Source organism: Lissotriton vulgaris, chromosome 8, assembly GCF_964263255.1.
Source record: "Lissotriton vulgaris chromosome 8, aLisVul1.2, whole genome shotgun sequence".
NCBI classification, from domain to species: Eukaryota; Metazoa; Chordata; class Amphibia; order Caudata; family Salamandridae; genus Lissotriton; species Lissotriton vulgaris.
This window is the reverse complement of record NC_141696.1, coordinates 305,300,583-305,319,976: the sequence shown is the minus strand read 5'-3', so window position 1 is coordinate 305,319,976 and position 19,394 is coordinate 305,300,583. Positions and strand designations below refer to the sequence as shown.

At 43.9% G+C, this 19,394-nt stretch overlaps 1 protein-coding gene across 1 annotated transcript in view; it reads left to right on the top strand.

Annotated features, from left to right (window-relative positions):
- Positions 1-19,394, top strand: part of GBE1 (1,4-alpha-glucan branching enzyme 1) — a 594,445-nt gene that overhangs the window by 431,639 nt on the left and 143,412 nt on the right. The window contains exon 11 of the mRNA XM_086934076.1: positions 18,562-18,746. Coding sequence (XP_086790202.1) covers positions 18,562-18,746 — 185 coding nt within the window. The remainder of the gene's footprint in view (positions 1-18,561; positions 18,747-19,394) is intronic.

The window sequence follows — 19,394 nt, the reverse complement described above, 5'->3', positions numbered from 1 at the left end:
CATTCCAAGGATGTAGCTTTACCCCCTTAGCTGCCATCGTAATAATCAGTTAACCTTTCTGTCAATGTCATATAATACAAAAAATACACTGTACATTTCCCAATATTCCGAACTTGCCAAAATTTCACTTTATGTATTTCTCAAGGAACTGTGGAATTTTCCCCCTTTTTTCCCCACCCTAGTGACCCAACACCTTCATCCCCCTCTCACCCCAAAAGATCCCTCCCCCCACACCCCCAAAACAAGTCTTTAGGACTTATGGTCCGGTAGATCCAGGCGAGCGTATACCCCCTTGCCTACCCCCATGACTCTGCCAATATTCATACTCGTGTGTATCTATTCAAACTTCAAACGAAAAAAATAAGACACTCAAATATACCAGTATACACACACCCCTATATTATACCACATGATACACTGTTGCAAGTAAAGATGTGTGCGATCTTTAAAGACCACTTTCAGTTTTGCTGGAATCAACAAATAGGATTGAGCTCCTATGGGCTGAAATTGAGAAATCAATTCACGCAGCTGCCACCGGAGCTCAACTGTAAATCTACAAAAATCAGGTTGCACAAAAAATTCAAAGTCACCCCCAGATCTGTTTTTTATAAGGACGAGCTAACTGAAAAATCTCTTCACGTGCCAGAAAACAATTAAGTGAAATAAGAAAAGCTCTAGGTTTTTCATTTAACAACCCAGTACCAGAGGGACTAGTAAAGGGGAAGCAATGAGCCCTTTCAATTTCATGGTCCCAGTCCCATTTAGAAAGTAACGGGAAGGCCTTTTTAAGTAGTTCCACAATATAACGTTGAGGATCCTGTCCTTCCTTCCCCTCTGGAATCTGAAGGATACGTAGATTATTCCTCCGTGCCCGATTTTCAATGTACGCCATTTTCCAAGCTGTATCATCCCTGACTGCACGAAAAGAGGCTGTCACCGGTTTTTGCTGGGCTAAGTCGTCCTCCAAATTAGAGATTCGGGCTTCAGCCTCATTAAACCAAGAGGTCCGCATGAGACTTCGACATCCTCTAAACTGAATTCTGTAACTTTCTACAGATATTTTGCACTCTCTGGGTCTCTTCCCTCGGTTCGGCGCGATGAGACATTATGGACTGGTAAATTAGTGAGAGGGAAATATCTTTTTCTGCAAGTTGGTGTGGTTGTACTTGACCAGAAAATTCTGCACTGCCCCCACCATCAACCAATGTCAGCTCTAACTTCTTGCGGAGTGTGCCTGACTTTCCTTCACTTTGTTCTCCCGCCTCTTCCAACAGTAAACTACTATGGTCGCTACCTTTGACACTCATTTGTGCCGCATACTGACGCACAAGGTCTTCCCAAGACGATATTGAATGGTCAGATAACGAGTTATAGTCCCCTGACTCAGCATCCTGCATCTGTAGCTGACCCCCAGTTACACTTGCCTCCACACCCTCTGCATTAGCCATGGAAATTATATCCCACTCTGTTCTCACATCACATGATCATCACGAGTTCCTAAAGGCATTTATATCACTGACATGCAAATCTGCACCGTTTTCTCCAGCCTCTGTCACATTCCCCGGTAGCTACCTGGGTAGGTGTTCCATTCTGTGCCACTGCCTCTGCCTCCTTGCTCATATCCACACTGGCGAAGGCATATTTATCTACTTGACTCGGACCAGCGGAAGCTTCATTTATAGGCAGAGTGACTGATGGGGGAGGCTGTTGTTTCCCCAGTCGCTATTCCTTATTTACTGAGAATATTGCCGGAATTTTCTTTGACTCTGTTACACCCTTTCCCTTAGCAGCGGCACAATCCAAAGCCATATCACTCTCTGTAGTCGTCAATACATTTGAGATGCCGCCATACCTCTGAGACAGCTACCCCAGCTCCTGTGTTTGCTCCCGTAGTTATCGCGGCTCCTGTACCTCCCACATCCTGAGCGGCGTCCGGCGTGTTATCCTGTGCGCGAGGTCTGCCTCGTCCTCCCTTCGGGGGCATAATTCTCGTTTCCAGCACTACCGCCACCAAACTTTCCCACGGACGAGTAGTGCCTCCTCAGCTGTTCCTCAGAGATCAAACTGACTGAGCTCTCCCCGGTGCTTCCTCTAGCGTTTCCTCGCCGTTTGGACGTTCAGCTGGTCAGGTCCGCCGGCGCACATAGCCGCACCAAAAAGACGAAGTCTACAGAGTCAGCCAGGCTCAGCCAGGCTCGCCGACTCTTATCGCACCAACCACTTGCGGAAGAAGGTAGGAGTCTCAAAAAAACTTCACGCTTTAAAACAAACATTAAAAGACTAATCTCTTAGATCCCAGACTTCATTACTGCAACATTGTATCCAAGGAGTTGCAGAGTCGTGAGCAGCAAGAAGCTTGACTTACACGTCTGCGGCAGCAGGCGCCCTCTTGCCTCAGGTGGACAGCATTTCAGTGATGTTTGGCAAGGGGTGGCGATCGATCCAAATATACTTGTTAAGATCACATAAATCCACACACATGCGGACAGAACCATTAGCCTTGTGTGTTAAAACAATGGGGGCAACCCAATTAGAACATTCAATGGGTTCAATAACGCTGAGTTCACACAACTTCTGTAGTTCGGCTTTCAACTCAGCTCACAAGGCTAACAGAACTCTTCTAACTTTGTGTGCTACTGGGTAAGATTCATCAATCAACCTGTTCTTGTGAGTATAACCCTTCAGGCTACGTAGACCTTTTTGGAAAACTTCAGGAAAATGCATCTCCCACTTGTTTGTGTGTTTAACAGGCACACTGGGTAAATAGCTGTCCTTAACACAACCTGAGCTGGATTGTTGGGGTCAAGTTAAATGCCTAACTTCTTCTGATTGAGCCAACCTAACAAACCCGAATCGTCCTTGGCTATATACGCAACACCATCAGAACTATTAGTGTGCAACTTCAAAGTGGCGGAGAATTCACCCACTACATCAATGATTTTGCCATCATAACCCACTGTACGCAGTTTGGACTCAATCAAACTAGTTCTTTTAAACTGGTTCTGCCAAACGTTCTCACTCCACAAGTTACAAGGTGAACCCGAGTCCGCCATAACCTTCACATCAACGCCATTGACACTAACTGTGCAAATTGGTCAACAAAATCATTCAAACAAATGCGACAGACGTAATCATCAGCAGCAAAATCCTTGACCAAAAGTGCTTCATCATCTTCACTGGAAAATTGATCCTCTGCAACACCACTACAGGCACTTACTCCATAAACCTTTTTTCCTATGTTGGACCCTATTGGAAGATCTGCAAACGTTGGCATAATGACCCTTATGCATACATTTAGCACATGTGCGGTCCTTGGCAGGACAAACAATAGCATTTCCTAAATGAGAAGGACTTCCACAACGATAACACTCCAACTGCCTGAACGGAGGCCTTTTGACTGACTTGTCCCAAGTTTTACCAGTGTCAGAAGTATTCCGAGAAGTGACCTTAATTTTAGGCTTGGTGTACTTGGATTTAACTGCTAAGACATCAGAATAGTGAATTTTTTCGTCTGACATAGTCAATTGACTAATGAAGGATGTTGTGCTCTCAATTCTAGAAGCAATTTCTACAGCCTTCTCCAACATAAGATTAGGTTTAAATAACGGGACCTCTTGAACTTTCTTGATGTTAGTTTACTCTACCAGCTAATCGCTGACCATTTCATCCTCAAAATCCCTATATTTGCACGAAACAGCAAAAATTCTTAGAGCTTTAACTTGCAGCTGATTCACCAGAAATTTGAACTCTTCTATAAAATGTATGACTTTCCGTAATAACGTTCTTTCTTGCTTTGAATCTCAAATCTAGTACTCCTCAGTAACGCTGTTGCCCTCTCCTTCACCTTCTCTAGCCAAAATAGGATCAAAAGGAAAGAGCTTGAGAATTTTGTGTCCATCTGCACTTAAACAATGACGAAGGATGGTAAACTTCTTTTTATGAGTAAATGAATCACCATCTAGTGCATCCAAATACGCCTCAAAAGCTTCCCTCACCTGCTCCAATCAGATTCAGGGTTGGTAGGACTAGGAGAAAAAGCAGGTAGAGGAACCAGTGAATGTGCATTATGTAAAAGAACAACGTTGTGGGCAAGTAATGAATTGCAAAACACAACACCAAGGAAATAAAGGAAATTCCTATATCTTAATGCAACAAGTTAAAATCGTAACAAGGACAGAAAACATTAAAGATGGAAGACTTAAAATATAATGTTTACGTGCTGTAGGAGGCTACCTGTATGTTGTGATAAGCTGTGTGCATCAGCGTGGGTAACTTCCAATGCACAACACGTAGAACAAGAGTAATGACAATGAATTAAACTGTGCTTATCAGCAAATAAAAACTACTGTACGCAATACTCACGTGAATTCAGGAAGCAACTGTGTGCATCAGCGCAGATAACTCTCAATGCACATGTAGAAATGAAAATGAGAATGAAATTCAGCTGTGCGTACCAGCGAATAAAGACTGCACTGTACGCAAAATTTAAGTGAAGTAAGGAAGCTGTGCGTATCAGCGAACAAGGTAGCAGTCCTGAATAGCTGAGTAAAGAACTTTAACACATAGACACAGCTGTGCGTATCAGCGATCGGGAGTAGCACCGTATGGCGCTCATGAGACAGCTGAATCTTGGCATGCAACAACTCCGGTTGCCATGGTAACCGGCAGGCTTGAACAGGACATAAATGACTGACGTAGCATGAAGACGCTGAAGGTGTAACATCAGCGATGGAGTCAGAAGAGAGGGCAGCGTAAATGCCTGGGCCATCAGAAGCAAAGTAGGAGGCAAGCGCAGAGCTGGCTCGAGGAGGCGCCAATGCCTGTTCTGTCTAAAGACCGAAAAGTACTCATGGCTGGAGCACACTCTCTGAAGGCCGTATAGGAAGAAGACAGCACTGGACCAGAGATTGTTTGCCGGACAGGAACAGTGCCTATGATGAAAGCGCTCATCACTCGATGCGGAGATTGAAGACCAAATGTCTGGAGGCTGAAGCACCGCTGTGGGACTCGTCCTGTCCCGGACAACTGCAAGGACACAGTAAGGTATGTTGAAGTGCCTTTATTAAGTCGAAGAGGACAGGACAAGTCGGCACATCTGACTCCCAAGGAAACCCAACTCTCAACTGACACTCTCCACTTTCCATCCCCAGGTAACCCAAGGATTCCACAAGTAGAACCCAACACGGGGCTATTGAGACTTTGGCTAGTCCAGATAAGGTAGTACATCCATATTGAAGTCTAGAGATGACTAACAACTAAACTGCAGTTTTGAGGTCTAGAGGTTCGATGTAGGGTTCATTTTTCTAAGATAGCATAGGTGAAAACAGGAATTTTTAGCCATCAAGTTGATGTGATTGCATATTAAGGTTCTTGTCTAGACTGATTCCTAGCTACTTGGTAGAGTCCACAAGGATCGGAGTGCAGTCTAGTGCAGTTCTCAACTTGATCCAATCCTTCCTCACTGTAGAGTTTTTTGGGGGGGAGATTAGAAGGAATTCAGTTGTTTGAGAGTTTAGCTTAAGGTGATTGTTAGCCATTGGACAGTCTTTTTTAGTTATTGATTCATTGTCTTAATCTCTTCTAGGGAAGTGATCTTAATATATAGCTGAGTGTCGCCACATACATGTGGAAGGACATTTTAGCGTGTTGTAGAATTTTGGTTAAGGGATCGATATGAAAATTCAATTGTGATGGGGATAGTGTTGAGCCTTGTGGTACTCCTAATAGGGTTCGGGGATGGTGTGAATAGATTTTGATTTACCAAAGAATCTTTGCCTTCTGTTATCTAAGAAGGATTTAAACCCTTTTATGACCGCTCCCAATAAATCCATCCTGTTCTGTTTCTCGAGTATTTTGCCATGGTTAACAGTGTCTAAACCAGACAAGAGGTCAAGCAGCACAAGCAGACAGGTTTCATTGTGGTCTAATGCTAGTAGGGCGTCAACTACTATATGTAGAATAGCTGTTTCGGAGCTGTTCCCGGGTCTGACAACTGATTGGCAGTTGTCAAATGCCTTGAATTCCATAATGTGTTGGTTAAGCTGTTTTTGAACACATTTTTTTTATTACTTTGGCTAGCATGGGAATGAGGGTTATTGGTTGGAAATTGTTTGGGTCCGAAGGTTTCTCTGTTGGTGTTTTTAGGATGGGTATGACTTGGCTGGTTAAACATATAGTCTCAGGATTGAATAATGCAATTATTTCATAAAAGTCCCCACCTCACTTGCTCTGAGGACTAAGGAATGAGGAACTCCTGGCAGGCATTTACTGAAATTACTAATGTTCTGCTTCATCAGAGAATTGTGAAGGGAGGCAGGGTTGAAATTGAGTTTCTTTGAGGTCTTTCATCAATGGCCCAGGGATGAGATTAGAGAGTGGCAGTGTACACTGCTTCCAACTGTTGGAGGTGTGGGCAGATAGATTGTGATACAGTGAACATTTTTGTAGTCCTGCCCAAGAGTGTTTCGGTCACATAATTCTGTGGAAACAGTCTATGGTCTGAGATTTCACCTGTAAGGCCCATTGATCATGGTACGTGATTTTCTACAGTGCTGGGGTTGACCTCCTCCTGGAGCCAATGGTTTGCGAAATCTCTAGCAGTGATAAAAATGTGCTCACAAAGGAGGGAGAATACTACTCGTGCCCCCTCTGAAGAGGAGTCCATTAGTCAGATGGCGATGGGTGGACATGAGAATGATTTACAGGCTTAATGATATGTCAGATATATTTTACAGTTTTTGGACCGGTTTCTTCTCACCTAGAATGAGTTCCCCCTGCCAGTCAGAACGAGAGTGGATTGCTGCTTGGTAACAACTGGCACTGGGTCAAGGAGGGAATGTGATGTTGCCAGCGAACTGATGTAATTTGTTTGCAGGCAGCTCAATAGAAGGGGTTTTTGTGGCGAGGCGCTAGGTTTCATCACTTGTTTATATTGGACTTTTGACGTTTTTCCTTTTCGTCTCTTAGTTGTATTACCAAGTATATTGTGATCCTTCTGAGGCGACTGATGTGGTTTAGGATTCACAAGTGTGTCTCTACGGGGGATTCTCTAGAGCTTTCTTGGGATACCAATAACTCCTTGTGCCTTCAGTTTGAAAAGGCTGAAAGAGATCAACACATTAAGAGCACAAAACATCACCAAAGGCAGTGAACATGTGAATTATTTTCAAATTTACACGCCCCTTTGTCTCGCGTTTCTCTCCTCCAACTCAACCCTTTATCATTTCTTATTTGACACGCACTATACCATAATCAACTAGTGAGGTGTGTATACCCAATATCATTGCTATGATGACGCAGTGGACTTGCGGCTCTTCATATTTCAAAGACATTAGTGCATTGCTAATTTGATTGATATCAGTGGTACATATAAAGGATACATTTACCATATCTTTGAGTTTTGCTCCCTAATATTAAATAAAGAATTGCTTTAAAGAAAGACTCGAGCACTGCTTTTTGCAGCGCTCACACACACGGGTAACATCATTGACTTTAGGATGTTTAGGGCATGGAAGTTATGTAGTTATTGCTCCACAGAACAACACAAGTGAATTTCAGGCAGATCTCGTTGTACTTGGGGCTGGCATCCCAAGGTATTCGTAATTTTACTCACTAATAAAGATGGATATCACAAAACCATTTTAAAACAAACTGAACAGGTCCCTGAGTGGTGACCCTGTGATTGTAAATTATGAGTTTTATATAGTACTGTGAATTAACTTTCAGATATTGAAGCATACAGAAGAGCGAACTTTTGAAAGAAGTATAAAGAGTCAAGGCTATTTGCTTACAATTTACATCAAGAAGGCTTTGGGTCTTCGGCTTTCAACAATTTTCTTCTTAGATCAGCCTCTTTCAGCTATTAGCTTGAGATATGTTCAATTACATTTTGGATCATCGCAGTATTTTTCCCTCCTAATGCGGTTATGTTTTTTGGGTGTCTCTTTCGAACTCCATTCAAGTGCTTGCATTGAACTGCATGAGGGACTATGTTACACACCTATAGCCTCCTTTACACCTATATCCTCGTTAATTTAAATGCATACGAAAAAAGGGACTACGTCGAAGGCAAGGGAGCTTTCAATGCTGTCTACTTGTTTCTTGCCTGTTTTTAATGTCCTTAAGCTGCATGCAACAGAACCTCAAACCCAGACCTCTTGGCCTTGCCAAGGTTCGTCCGTTATTGTGACCAACCAAACTTGTGCATTGAGCTTTATTCCCGATTTTTCATCAGTCCTGACGAGACACTGCATTAAAAGTTCCAGAAGGCACACTGCATCGCACACATGTAGATATTGATGTTGTGGCAGGTGAATTTGTGTGCAAAGTATTAGAAAATGTTTCCGCAGTTTTCAGGTATACTCCTATTAGGTGATTGCATACTTTAGAATCTCTTTTGAGTAAGGCTGGGAGAAGTCATATCTTTCACTGATAAATGTGTGTAATTCCTGTATGAGTTTCACTTACTATGTATGGTTTGTCGTTCTCATGGACTAAAGGGTTTTTGCAATGCTTTTCATCATAAGACCGATATTTTTATGATCTTGTGTGCGTTGATCTCACTTCAGTGTACTGTTCTGTCGGTCATGCAACAAAGAATACAAACGGTGTACAGATGTCCTGAAAGCTTACAATATAGTGACATGCCATGTAACAGGATGAGTCGGTCATTTTGCTTGTGGCACTGGAAAGGTAGAACTAGAGGTCTACTGGTGACTTTGAACTCCTCTGGCCTTCTGTTTTTTGTGATTGCCTCACCAGTTTTATTTATTTGTGTTTGCTTATCATTGCGTGCCTCCTTTTTATTTCGTGAATTATTTATATTTATTAATTGAGGTCTTTTATCAAGATGTACCGGAAATAAGAATGATTATTTTATGTATTTGTAAAGCACCTGCTTGTGACGCTTTGTAGTTCTAGATCTTTCTGAAACATTACTTGGAGAATGACATGTATAGCGCTCGTTCCTCTAAATAGAGATAGTTGGACCCTTGCATGGCTAGCGGATGGAGAAAGGCCACTCTTCCGATAAGTCTTCTAGTTTCTTTTGAAGGGCATAAGGTTAGGTTGGTATCTTAGGTCTAGACTTAATCAGTTCCACAGACATGTGCCTACAGTTCTGAATTTGCATCCTCCGTGAGATTTTCTGATGAATTTGATTTGAACAATCCGCTTTGCGGAGTATGAGGCCTTGACTAGATGTTTAAGGCAAAGTTGCATTTTGAAGGTATTTCAGGGCTGTTTGCCTTGTGATCTGAAGACTGTAGATTAGAGTTTGAATTTGATTCACTGCACCACCTGGAGCTAGTGTAGATCTTTTAGAGTAAAGGCAAAATGATCAAAGTTCATTAGATTGAGGCTGATTCCAGTTAGTTGATTTTACATCGTCTCGAGTTTGGTTGTGGAGAAATGAGTAGAATACAGGAGATAAAGCTGATATGATTAATAGCAGTCACACCTACCAATGAAGTCCATGCAGTTTATTTTCTTGCTGTGCAATGACAAAAGAGCTCTCATACTTAGATGGCTTTGTTTCAACACAGGGTTTCTGTCATGTCCTTGTAGTCGGACTGCCGAGACACCAGACACAGGACACAGGTGAGGGTATGTAATCTTCTTTATTGGCTTAGCAGCAGCGAGCCTCTGCACGTCCTGTCCCCTTGGTCAGTCCTCTTCGTGTGTCCCCTTCCTGTTCCCTAGCAGGATGTGGTGTCCGGTGACCTGGTCACCTCCCTCATGACCCACAGGGTCCTAGTGTCCCCTCCTGTCCAGTCGCCCATCTGTCAGGTCACTACACCTCCCCCCTTGTCGCAAACAAATCTTTGGTACATATAAACAAATCTTTAGTACATTACACTAGACATTGTCACCCCCTTTTATGTTGACAGTATTTGCTGATGATTTTTAGGAGAGGTATATATATATATATAGAGAGAGAGAGAGAGAGAGAGAGAGAGAGAGAGATATAGACATTGATATGCGGAAAAAGTGTGTCCACAGGTCTCCGTTTCTGCATCTCCTCAATCAATTTCTTGTACTTCTTGCCTTCTCTTTTTGGTCCTTGTTCTGTTAAGTCTTCTTGTGTTGCTTCCCTTTGGGCGTCTTTCTTCAGCCTATCTTTCAGCCGCTCCTCTTCTCTTGTCTTCAATTCTCTGTAGTACGACTCATTTCTGGTGAAGTGGTATTGTCCTGCTGACGCCGTTATCATTTGTCCTCCCACTTTCGTTATGGTCAGTGTGTCTTTTGCGAAAGTGCTCTCTACCTTCCGTTGTTGTCTTTGTCGAGCTAGCGCAGTGTCTCCTTCTTTCGCTTTCACATCTGTTGCATGTCTCTTCCGATCGGCATCCGCCTTCATTCTTGTTTTCGCTTCTTTGTCCCTTTCAGCTATGTCTTTTTGTTCCACCCTTTCCACTTCTTTCACTTGGTGCAGACTCGTTCTACTTGATCGCCCCAACACCAGCTCCGCAGGGCATCTTCTTGTGGGGCTGTGAGCGGTGTTTCGACAGTCTCTCAGCACCTGCCACGGTGCTTGTCCAATTGAGATTTGTGTTTGCTTGTTGCTCTGTATTGCCTTTTTGATCATTCCCATAGATCGCTCAGCCATTCTGTCTTCTTGCGGCCACAGAGACGCTATTCGTCGATCGTTGATCTCGAGATACTCCATGAACCTTTTGTATTCGTCACTAGAGAATGGTGGTCCATTGTCTGTTTGTTGTGTCTGCTGTGACACCCATGCTGCCAATATGTCATCCAGAGCTGGCAAAGTTTTGTTGGCTGATGTTGACGCTACTTCTCTCACTATGGGGAATCTGGAGAGCTCCTCTATTACTACCAGTAGGTAATTTCTTTCTTTCAACTGCCCGTAGAGATCAGCTGCCAGCTCTGTCCATGCTTCTCTTGGAAATGCGGACATTTGCAGCGGCTCCTGCTTTGATGCGGGCCCCTTTATTTGGCAGATGTGACAGTGCATCGCACTTTCTTCTCCCATGTCCTCAAGTCCCGGGAACCATACTTTTTCTCGCACCATTTTTTTTGTTGTCACAGTCCCTCTGTGTGACTCATGTGCCAATTTTGCTGTCTTTCTTCTCAGCGTCCGTGTTATTATTATCCTGGTGCCTCTCATTACTGTTCCGTTCTCGCTTTCTGATAGTTCTTCGCTAATCTTTCTGAACACCAGCATCTCTTCCTTCAATGCTTTTTTTTTCCAGCTGCTGTTGTTGTTAGCGTGCCTCCACCTTTGCTGTTTGGTCACCTTCATTATGGTCTGCATGGTGATGTCTTGTTTTTTCTCTTGTTCTAGTTCTTTCATTTTTATCGTTGCCGGTGTGTTATGTTTCAATGCACTGTTTAGATGTTCCTCCGCCATGGTTGCTGTATCGTGTTCCTGTTCCTTCCCCGGCTTGTGTATCATTTCACACGCCCACACTGCCGCCAAACTCTCTTTTTCCGGCTGGTAGTATCCCGACTGGGAGTGTCCTTCTTCTACGTTTGATATACTTTTGCTCCCATGTGCCACCATGTGTCTTTGGTAATCTTTTCCTTTTTTGTGTTGTGCCAATATTACTCCCAGTCCCGCTGGGCTGGCATTTACAGTCAGTTCAATGCGCGGCTTGCGGTATTCTTTTAGGATGCTTCTTTTCTCTGTCGTGTTGTAGGTCATGGCCATGAGACCCATTGTCTGAGCTGTGATGATGCTCAGCAAACATGGCGCTGAGATGTCGCCCTTCAGCACATAAATGTCCTCTTTGCTCTTTTGGTCGTCGTGTGTCGGCTCTTCTGTAAATTTCGATACCCACATGTTACAAGTTGTACCGCTGTCCAAAGCAAACTTTGTTTTGTGTGATCCTGCTCCTACCGTCACGTACTCTGTCTTTTTCATTTTGCTTTTGCCCACCAGGTACCTTCTTTTTCTTTTTCTATCTTCATTCATTGACTCTATGGTAACATCCGTCATAAGATAGAGTCGTCCAGTCCTTTCTTTTTCTTCTTCTTCTTCTTCTTCTTCTTCTTCTTCTTCTTCTTCTTCTTCTCCCCATTCTGGTGATGAGCTCCTTATTCCTTTTTCACCATGTCTGCTTGTTGACACTTGCGGTCTCCGTCGTCTTCCTCCGTCATTTCTGAACTGCATTCCTTGGCGTGCGCTGGCGTAGTCATTTCTCTCGTTCGATTTCTTGCGCATCTGGCCGCGCGTTAGGCATGGGCCTCGATGTGGACATTCAAGTCCACCCCTGTAGCATGTTCCTTCATCATGGTACTTCCTCGTGGCCTGTTCATTCCTGCCTTTTTTCCAGCTGCCAGCGCGATCTTGTTCCACTCTTTTCTCTTTCCCTCGCGACGTGATATTCTCTAGTGACGCCAGTTCTCTAGTTCCTCCTTGTGACTCAAACAACTTGAAGGGTGGCGGTCTTCTGTCTTGTGCGCTTTGTCTTTCTTGTTTCGTTTCTGCCATCTCTTCTATTTTCCGTGCTCTTCCTGGCACTCTTTCGTGTGCTCTTCCTGGTACTTTTTTGTTCTTTCCCGTGCTCTTCCCGGCACTCTTCTGTTCTCCGTGCTCTTCCTGGCACTCTTTTGTTGTTTCCGGTGCTCTTCCTGGCACTCGTTTCTTCTCCGTGCTCTTCCGGCACTCTTCCATTCTCTGTGCTTTTCCAGGCACTCTTTTGTTGTTTCTTGTGCTCTTCCTGGCACTCTTCTGTTCTAGGTGCTCTTTCTGGCACTCTTTGTTTGTTTCCTGTGCTATCTCTTCTTTTCTGTGCTCTTTTGTTATTTCCGGTGCTCTTCCTGGCACTCGTCTCTTCTCCGTGCTCTTCCGGCACTCTTCCATTCTCTGTGCTTTTCCAGGCACTCTTTTATTGTTTCTTGTGCTCTTCCTGGCACTCTTCTGTTCTAGGTGCTCTTTCTGGCACTCTTTGTTTGTTTCCTGTGCTATCTCTTCTTTTCTGTGCTCTTTTGTTGTTTCCGGTGCTCTTCCTGGCACTCGTTTCTTCTCCGTGCTCTTCCGGCACTCTTCCATTATCTGTGTTTTTCCAGGCACTCTTTTGTTGTTTCTTGTGCTCTTCCTGGCACTCTTCTGTTCTAGGTGCTCTTTCTGGCACTCTTTGTTTGTTTCATGTGCTATCTCTTCTTTTCTGTGCTCTTTTGTTGTTTCTGGTGCTCCTCCTGGCACTCTTCTCTTCTCCGTGCTCTTCCGGCACTCTTCTATTTGTTCCTGCGTTTCCTTTTTCTTTTGACCTTTTCTTTTTGTTTTTATTTATTTATTTCTTTATTTCTTTCTTTATTTCCTTGTTTATTTATTTGCATTTGCATTTGCTTGTGCTTTACTGCACCATTACTTCTTAAGTCGGCACTTTTTCCACTTTCCTCTGAACCTTTCTTTACCTTCTCTTTCTCTTATTTCAGTCTTTTACCACCTTTCCTTATCATATTCTTCCTTTGCCTGACTCTGTGATGGCTGCTCTGTTGTTTCCAATGCCTTTTTCTTTGGTGTCCTCTTTAAAATGGCCGCCGCTCTTCTCGCGAGATTTCGCGCTCGAAATCTCGCTCTCGCCTGACCTTGAAATGGCCGCCCACCACACTCTCGCCTCCTATTGGTCCAGCCGCCTGGATCTAAGATGGCCGCCGAGACTCTCAGCCTCTCGCGAGAGCTCGCGCGTCCAATTTCGAAGCTTCGCGCTTACCGCGGATGTTTCTTTTCTTGCTTCAGAGGCGGTCGGGTGGGCTCCGATGTCGCTTCTCCCCTCGTTTCTTCTTCCCACCACTTATCCAGGGTGGGCACCTGGTTACTCCTGATGCGTGTGAACGTCGATCCACGCGTCGATCTGCGCGTCGGCTCGTTTCCCTTCGTCGCCAGATGTCATGTCCTTGTAGTCGGACTGCCGAGACACCAGACACAGGACACAGGTGAGGGTATGTAATCTTCTTTATTGGCTTAGCAGCAGCGAGCCTCTGCACGTCCTGTCCCCTTGGTCAGTCCTCTTCGTGTGTCCCCTTCCTGTTCCCTAGCAGGATGTGGTGTCCGGTGACCTGGTCACCTCCCTCATGACCCACAGGGTCCTAGTGTCCCCTCCTGTCCAGTCGCCCATCTGTCAGGTCACTACAGTTTCCATTCCAAGTAACATCCTAGATAGTGATATCAAAGCTTGAGTTGACAGTAGTATCACCTGAAACTCCAAGATATTTAACACCCCTTTTTTAGCCCTACCAGTGTACCATTATATGTTGCCCCTCCAGTACATCTTCCTAAGTTGATCTCCTGGATCAGTTCTGTATGTTCTTGGACATGTCAGTCTTAGGGAGGCCTTCCCCAAAACCTTGGCCTTCCTCCCCTTTTGTTTGCTGATCTTATTTTTGCTGGCCTTAGGACTCTGAATACTTTACCACTGCTATCCAGTGCCACAGTGCATGTGTTTACTCCTTGAAAGACTGGTGTATCCCCAATTGGCATATTTAATTTACCTGTAAGTCCCGAGGCCACAAATTAAATGGGCCATAAATTAAATGGTACTTGTAGGCCTACAGCACCGACTGTGCCAATCACTTAAGTAGCTGTTTAAAACATGGCAGGTCTGTCATTGCAGCCTGTGTATGCAGTTATAATCTGCCATTTTCAGCCTGGCAAAATAAACCTTTTAACAGGTCCAAACCTTCCTTTGTAATACATACAAGTCACCCCTAAGGTAGGCCTTGGAGAGGCCAGTATATTGCAGTATATTAAAAAAAGGGGGACCTGTATTTGTTGATTTTACATGCCCTGATAGTATAATGCTTTTTTCACTACTGCAAGGCCTCCCTCTCTCATAGGGTAACTTTGGAGTTATCTTATTACATTGAATAAGCTGTAATTTCTAAATGGAATACTGTTACCAGTTCATATGTGGTGTCCTTTCTTTTTGACTACTGCAGCGGCTGAGGGTGCAGTTTAAGCTACCATGTCGACCTGGCAAAATATCTCTTGTCAGACCCAAATCTTCCTTTTTAATAAATATAGGTCACTCCTAGGGTAGGCCCTGAATAGCCCAGAGGGCATCGTCCAATGTATTTAAAAATAGGACATACTTTTCAGTTTTACGTGTCCTGTCAATGTGAAACTCCTAAATATTGTTTTTCACTACTGCAGGGCGCCATAAGATAACATTGACATTACCTTATTACATTTGCTAAGTGTCATTTCAAAATGGAAAAGGTAACTGGTTCATAGTTGGTTTCTCTGGAATCCTTATTTAAAATCCTAATTCATGGTGAGGTCAGATTTTAATTTACAATTTTGAAAATGCCCCTTTTTGCAACTTTCTATTTTTTTCCTTAGCCATTTAGGGCCTGTAACCTGTCTCTGGGTCATATGACTGGGTGTAGTTGACAGTTCGGCTTTGTGTATTCCTCATAGACAGCAACACCACACACAATAGAGAGCTTAGGTGTGCCAGAATGGGCCATAACTGGCAAGATGGGTGTGCAGAGCACTGTTGAAAGGACTGCCACTGCTGGACTGCTACTCTGAAGGAACTGCTTTGCTGCCCTGCTACCTTCTTGCCTGGGTGAGAAAGACTGCCGCGGCATCTGTTGAAACCAGGACCCCAAAGTGACTCCAAGGGCTATTAGGCTGGCCTCCTGACTAGAGCTTCAGGAACAGAAGGTTCAAACAACCTTGAATCCAGCACCTGCACTCTATCTGCAAGTCCTACCCTGCCATGTGGTGCCATCGCAGTCCTGGACCCTTGGAATGGGGCCTGTAGGTAACCTGCCAGCCCATCTGTAGACCCAGACGATCCAACACATCTCCTCTGCGGCGCAATCCCAAGCAGAACCGATGCACCGCCTCAGCTGTGAGGGTTCTACTGACACAAAGGACTCCACCTCAACCTTGCAGACAACATCAGAATCTCCACCTGTGCAAAGCTTTCCTGACGCAGGCCCTCACATTGCTCTTTGACAGTAGCCTTGACACAAATCAGGTTCTTGCATTTCAGCCTAACAGCTCCTCGGAACCAATGAATCGATTTGACTGCACAACTCATCTGCAAAGATTGGCTTTGCATCGCAAGCCCTAATCGACTGGATCCTCGACAATGACGCAAGACCTCACATCGCAGTCCACGCAGCACCTCCAAACCGATGCATCACCTCGGCTGTATGACGCATCGCAGTTCTTTGCAAATAGGGCTTACGGTGCTTTTGTTCAGTGGGCCTAACTGGGTCCATGTAGCTGGCCCATTCTCCATCGCAGTTGGCCTGAACATGTGACTGATATCCACAGTTGCAGCATTGTACTTTTTGGTGCTATTTTCACTGAAGTCTTTAAACCTGCTCATCTCCGGTTCTACTGATTAGATTTTGTTATTTTTATTTATTAAAATTACTCTATTTTCCTATACTGGGGTGGTATTCATTTGTGGTGTGTTTTCAATGTGTTACTGTTTGAAGTGTTGCACAAATAGTTTACACATTGCTTCTGAATTAAGTCTGACTGCTGTATACCAAGCTACCAGAGGGTTGACCACCGGTTAATTTAGGATTTGCATGTGACTTCATCCTGACGAGGATTGTGGTTCCTACTTAAATATTGCTTCACCCCCTCAACTAGTAACCCAATTTCTTATACGGTTGGATAGGAATCATGGGGGTCCTATACCCTCAATGGACTGCCTGAAAATTAGGGCATCCATTGTCGACCAACGAAACCCCTTCTCTCTTGCATTCCCTCCTTTCCTAGCTTCTGTACTTCACTTTCTACTTGTTTGCTCTTAAAGATTGTGGAGTGTCAGGGAAGGCTAAGTGAGAGGGCAAATCAGTATCCATCCTTCCACTTCTTCCCTCAGGCCTCTGGAGTTCCGTTGGAGGTATGTGAAGACTTATCTAGGCGACGTCTTACCTGGTCTGATGGGACAACAGTGAAATTGGTATTTTATGCGGACAATAACCAGAATCAATTCATTAATGTGGTCTAGGTAACTCCTATTGTGCCTTAACATTGAGCCTCATATATGAGTTTATATTAGCAACAAGGTTGTTCTTCAAGAAGGGTCCAGATGTCATCATAGAGGGCAAACGTACAGATGGAGTAGTCGACCATGTCACCTGGAACCCTGAAGTGGGCAATTCTCCTCCATTGATGAGTACCTACGTACAGTTTTCGTTTGTGTATGCCCTCCAAGAAAAGTATTCTTTTACCATGATCTCACAGATCAGCTATTTAGGGGGAAGGGAATCCGGTTGGAGAAATATACAAAATTCCTTTCCTCACCCCACATTCATTCCTAAAAGGCTCGCCCTTGCCCCAGAAATGAAGAAACATACAAGACATAGTAACCTGCCGCCATGCTTCACTTCCCGCTCCAAACAGTACATTCACTCAAATTTGTACAAAAAGAATAGCGGAGTATTTAATCAGGACTAACATTTTCATAAGATGAGGTAAGGCAGCAATCTTAGGGTGCCACTTAGTTGCTGCACTACAACAAAAGGTCAAGAAAATCGTGTTTTTCGATCAGTGTAGAAGTTCTCCAGCATCTAGCCTGGAACGCTAAAATGTTATAGCATTACTCCATCCATTCTCCCTCCCACATCTCATTGGCCGTTCTCGACTCATCATTGCCTTAGGACTGTGTTATCCGCTTTCAGTGAAAGAGCAGAGAGCTGGCATTGTACTGTCAGCAGCAGCTACTGAGCCATTGCCAGCATGAAGAGAAGTACTTTGCAGCCGCAAATATGCAGAGACCTATGGCTGTTAGGGGAAGCAGCACTTGGTGATGCAGGGACCCCACCCATGGTATTGGCCCTCCTCATTTTTATTAGATTTCAAAGTGGGGAGAGAACACAGGAGATAGGTGGCGCGTCTTCTGTCAGTCCACTACCTACTTCACTGGAGACCTGATAGAAGTGGCAGATGAGCTCTTGCTCTGACACTGACCCATTTGTGACTGCTCTGATGCAAGAAAAGTTTAAAAGAAACTCGATGTCGTTCTGTTTCAGCAATGAATATATGCATTTCAAATCTGATGTTCTGTAAAGTGTCCAAGCCGTGCAAAAATATTATTTTGGGGAATATGCCATGACTTCATAGGGATTTTGAGGAGTCTGCCGTGAATATTTAATTTTCCCAAGCCTTTGTAAGTCTTGTGGTGAATTTTTGTAGCATATCATTGACTTCCTCTGTTGTTTATCATGCCATCAAATACTGAAAATAAAAGTATTCGAAGCTTCGGCTTGGGTGCAATGGATATATGTATTAACATTGGTATCATCTTTTCGTAGCATTTTCAAGATTTAACATAGAAAAAAAAGTCAGTATCTTTGTTTCTTTGAATTAGAATTAATTTAGAAATTCGAGATGACATTGTTACTGTTTAAAGTTCTATCTTAATTCTGGGTGTAAAAATTAAATGTACTCTTAGCCAGTGTCACGAAAGCTCTTACGTTGAAGCTTGGAACTGTTTTACGGACTAATTTGACGTTTTGAACCAGGATTCCAGAGCGTGCCATTATTTACCTATGTAATGGATGTTGTTTTGTTTTAATGTGTTGCGACCCTTGTGGTAATTAAAGTGTTAATTGATATTTTGAATACAGGTAACGAATTTGGGCACCCGGAATGGTTGGATTTCCCCAGGAAGGGAAATAACGAGAGTTACCATTATGCAAGGAGACAGTTTCATTTAGCCACGGATAATCTTCTGCGCTATAGATTCCTGAACGAATTTGACAGAGATATGAATAAATTGGAGGAAAAGTTTGGCTGGCTTGGTGCGCCACCGGTAAGCTACAATGCATCAATAATGTCTTGCATTAGACACTGTTTGTGTTCATGTTTAGAAAGATGGAATTTCTAAATGTAGAATAAGTATATTATATTATACTTTAAATAATCTCGTGCAGACATTGCAAAAGCTAGCTGTGCTCTGTGATTGCTGCTAGAGCGCGAATGTGGGTCTGTTTTGGAGTCTGTCTGGCCAGCGGTATTTAATAATTGGTTTAAAAGAGGACTCCCTGAGGTGCTGATGGAGCCGTCCTCCAGCACTCCCCAGAGCGAATTCAGCCCCAGAGCTGTTAAGGTTGTGGCATATAACCAAATCCTCCAAGACTGGAGGTGGGCTCACAAGCACCGGCTTGATGCCACACTCAGGAAGTTCATCAGAGTTCTGAGAGCGGTTGTGAGAAGTTGACCTGGCATATGCTGCCCACTATTCTAGTGGGCACCTTGTACCAGTCCAAACGACCCTTATTGATAGTAGGTTTAAAGACAACCTATATCGAAAGCTATCCTACCAGTAGCTGTGGAGAGCAGCCTTCAGGCTACGTCTTGAAGGAATGTACAGCAGTTTGTTTTACCAGTCTATAATCTCATGAATGTGTTTAAAAAGACGAATATTTACGAACATGGATTTCAAATGGACGCTGACTGA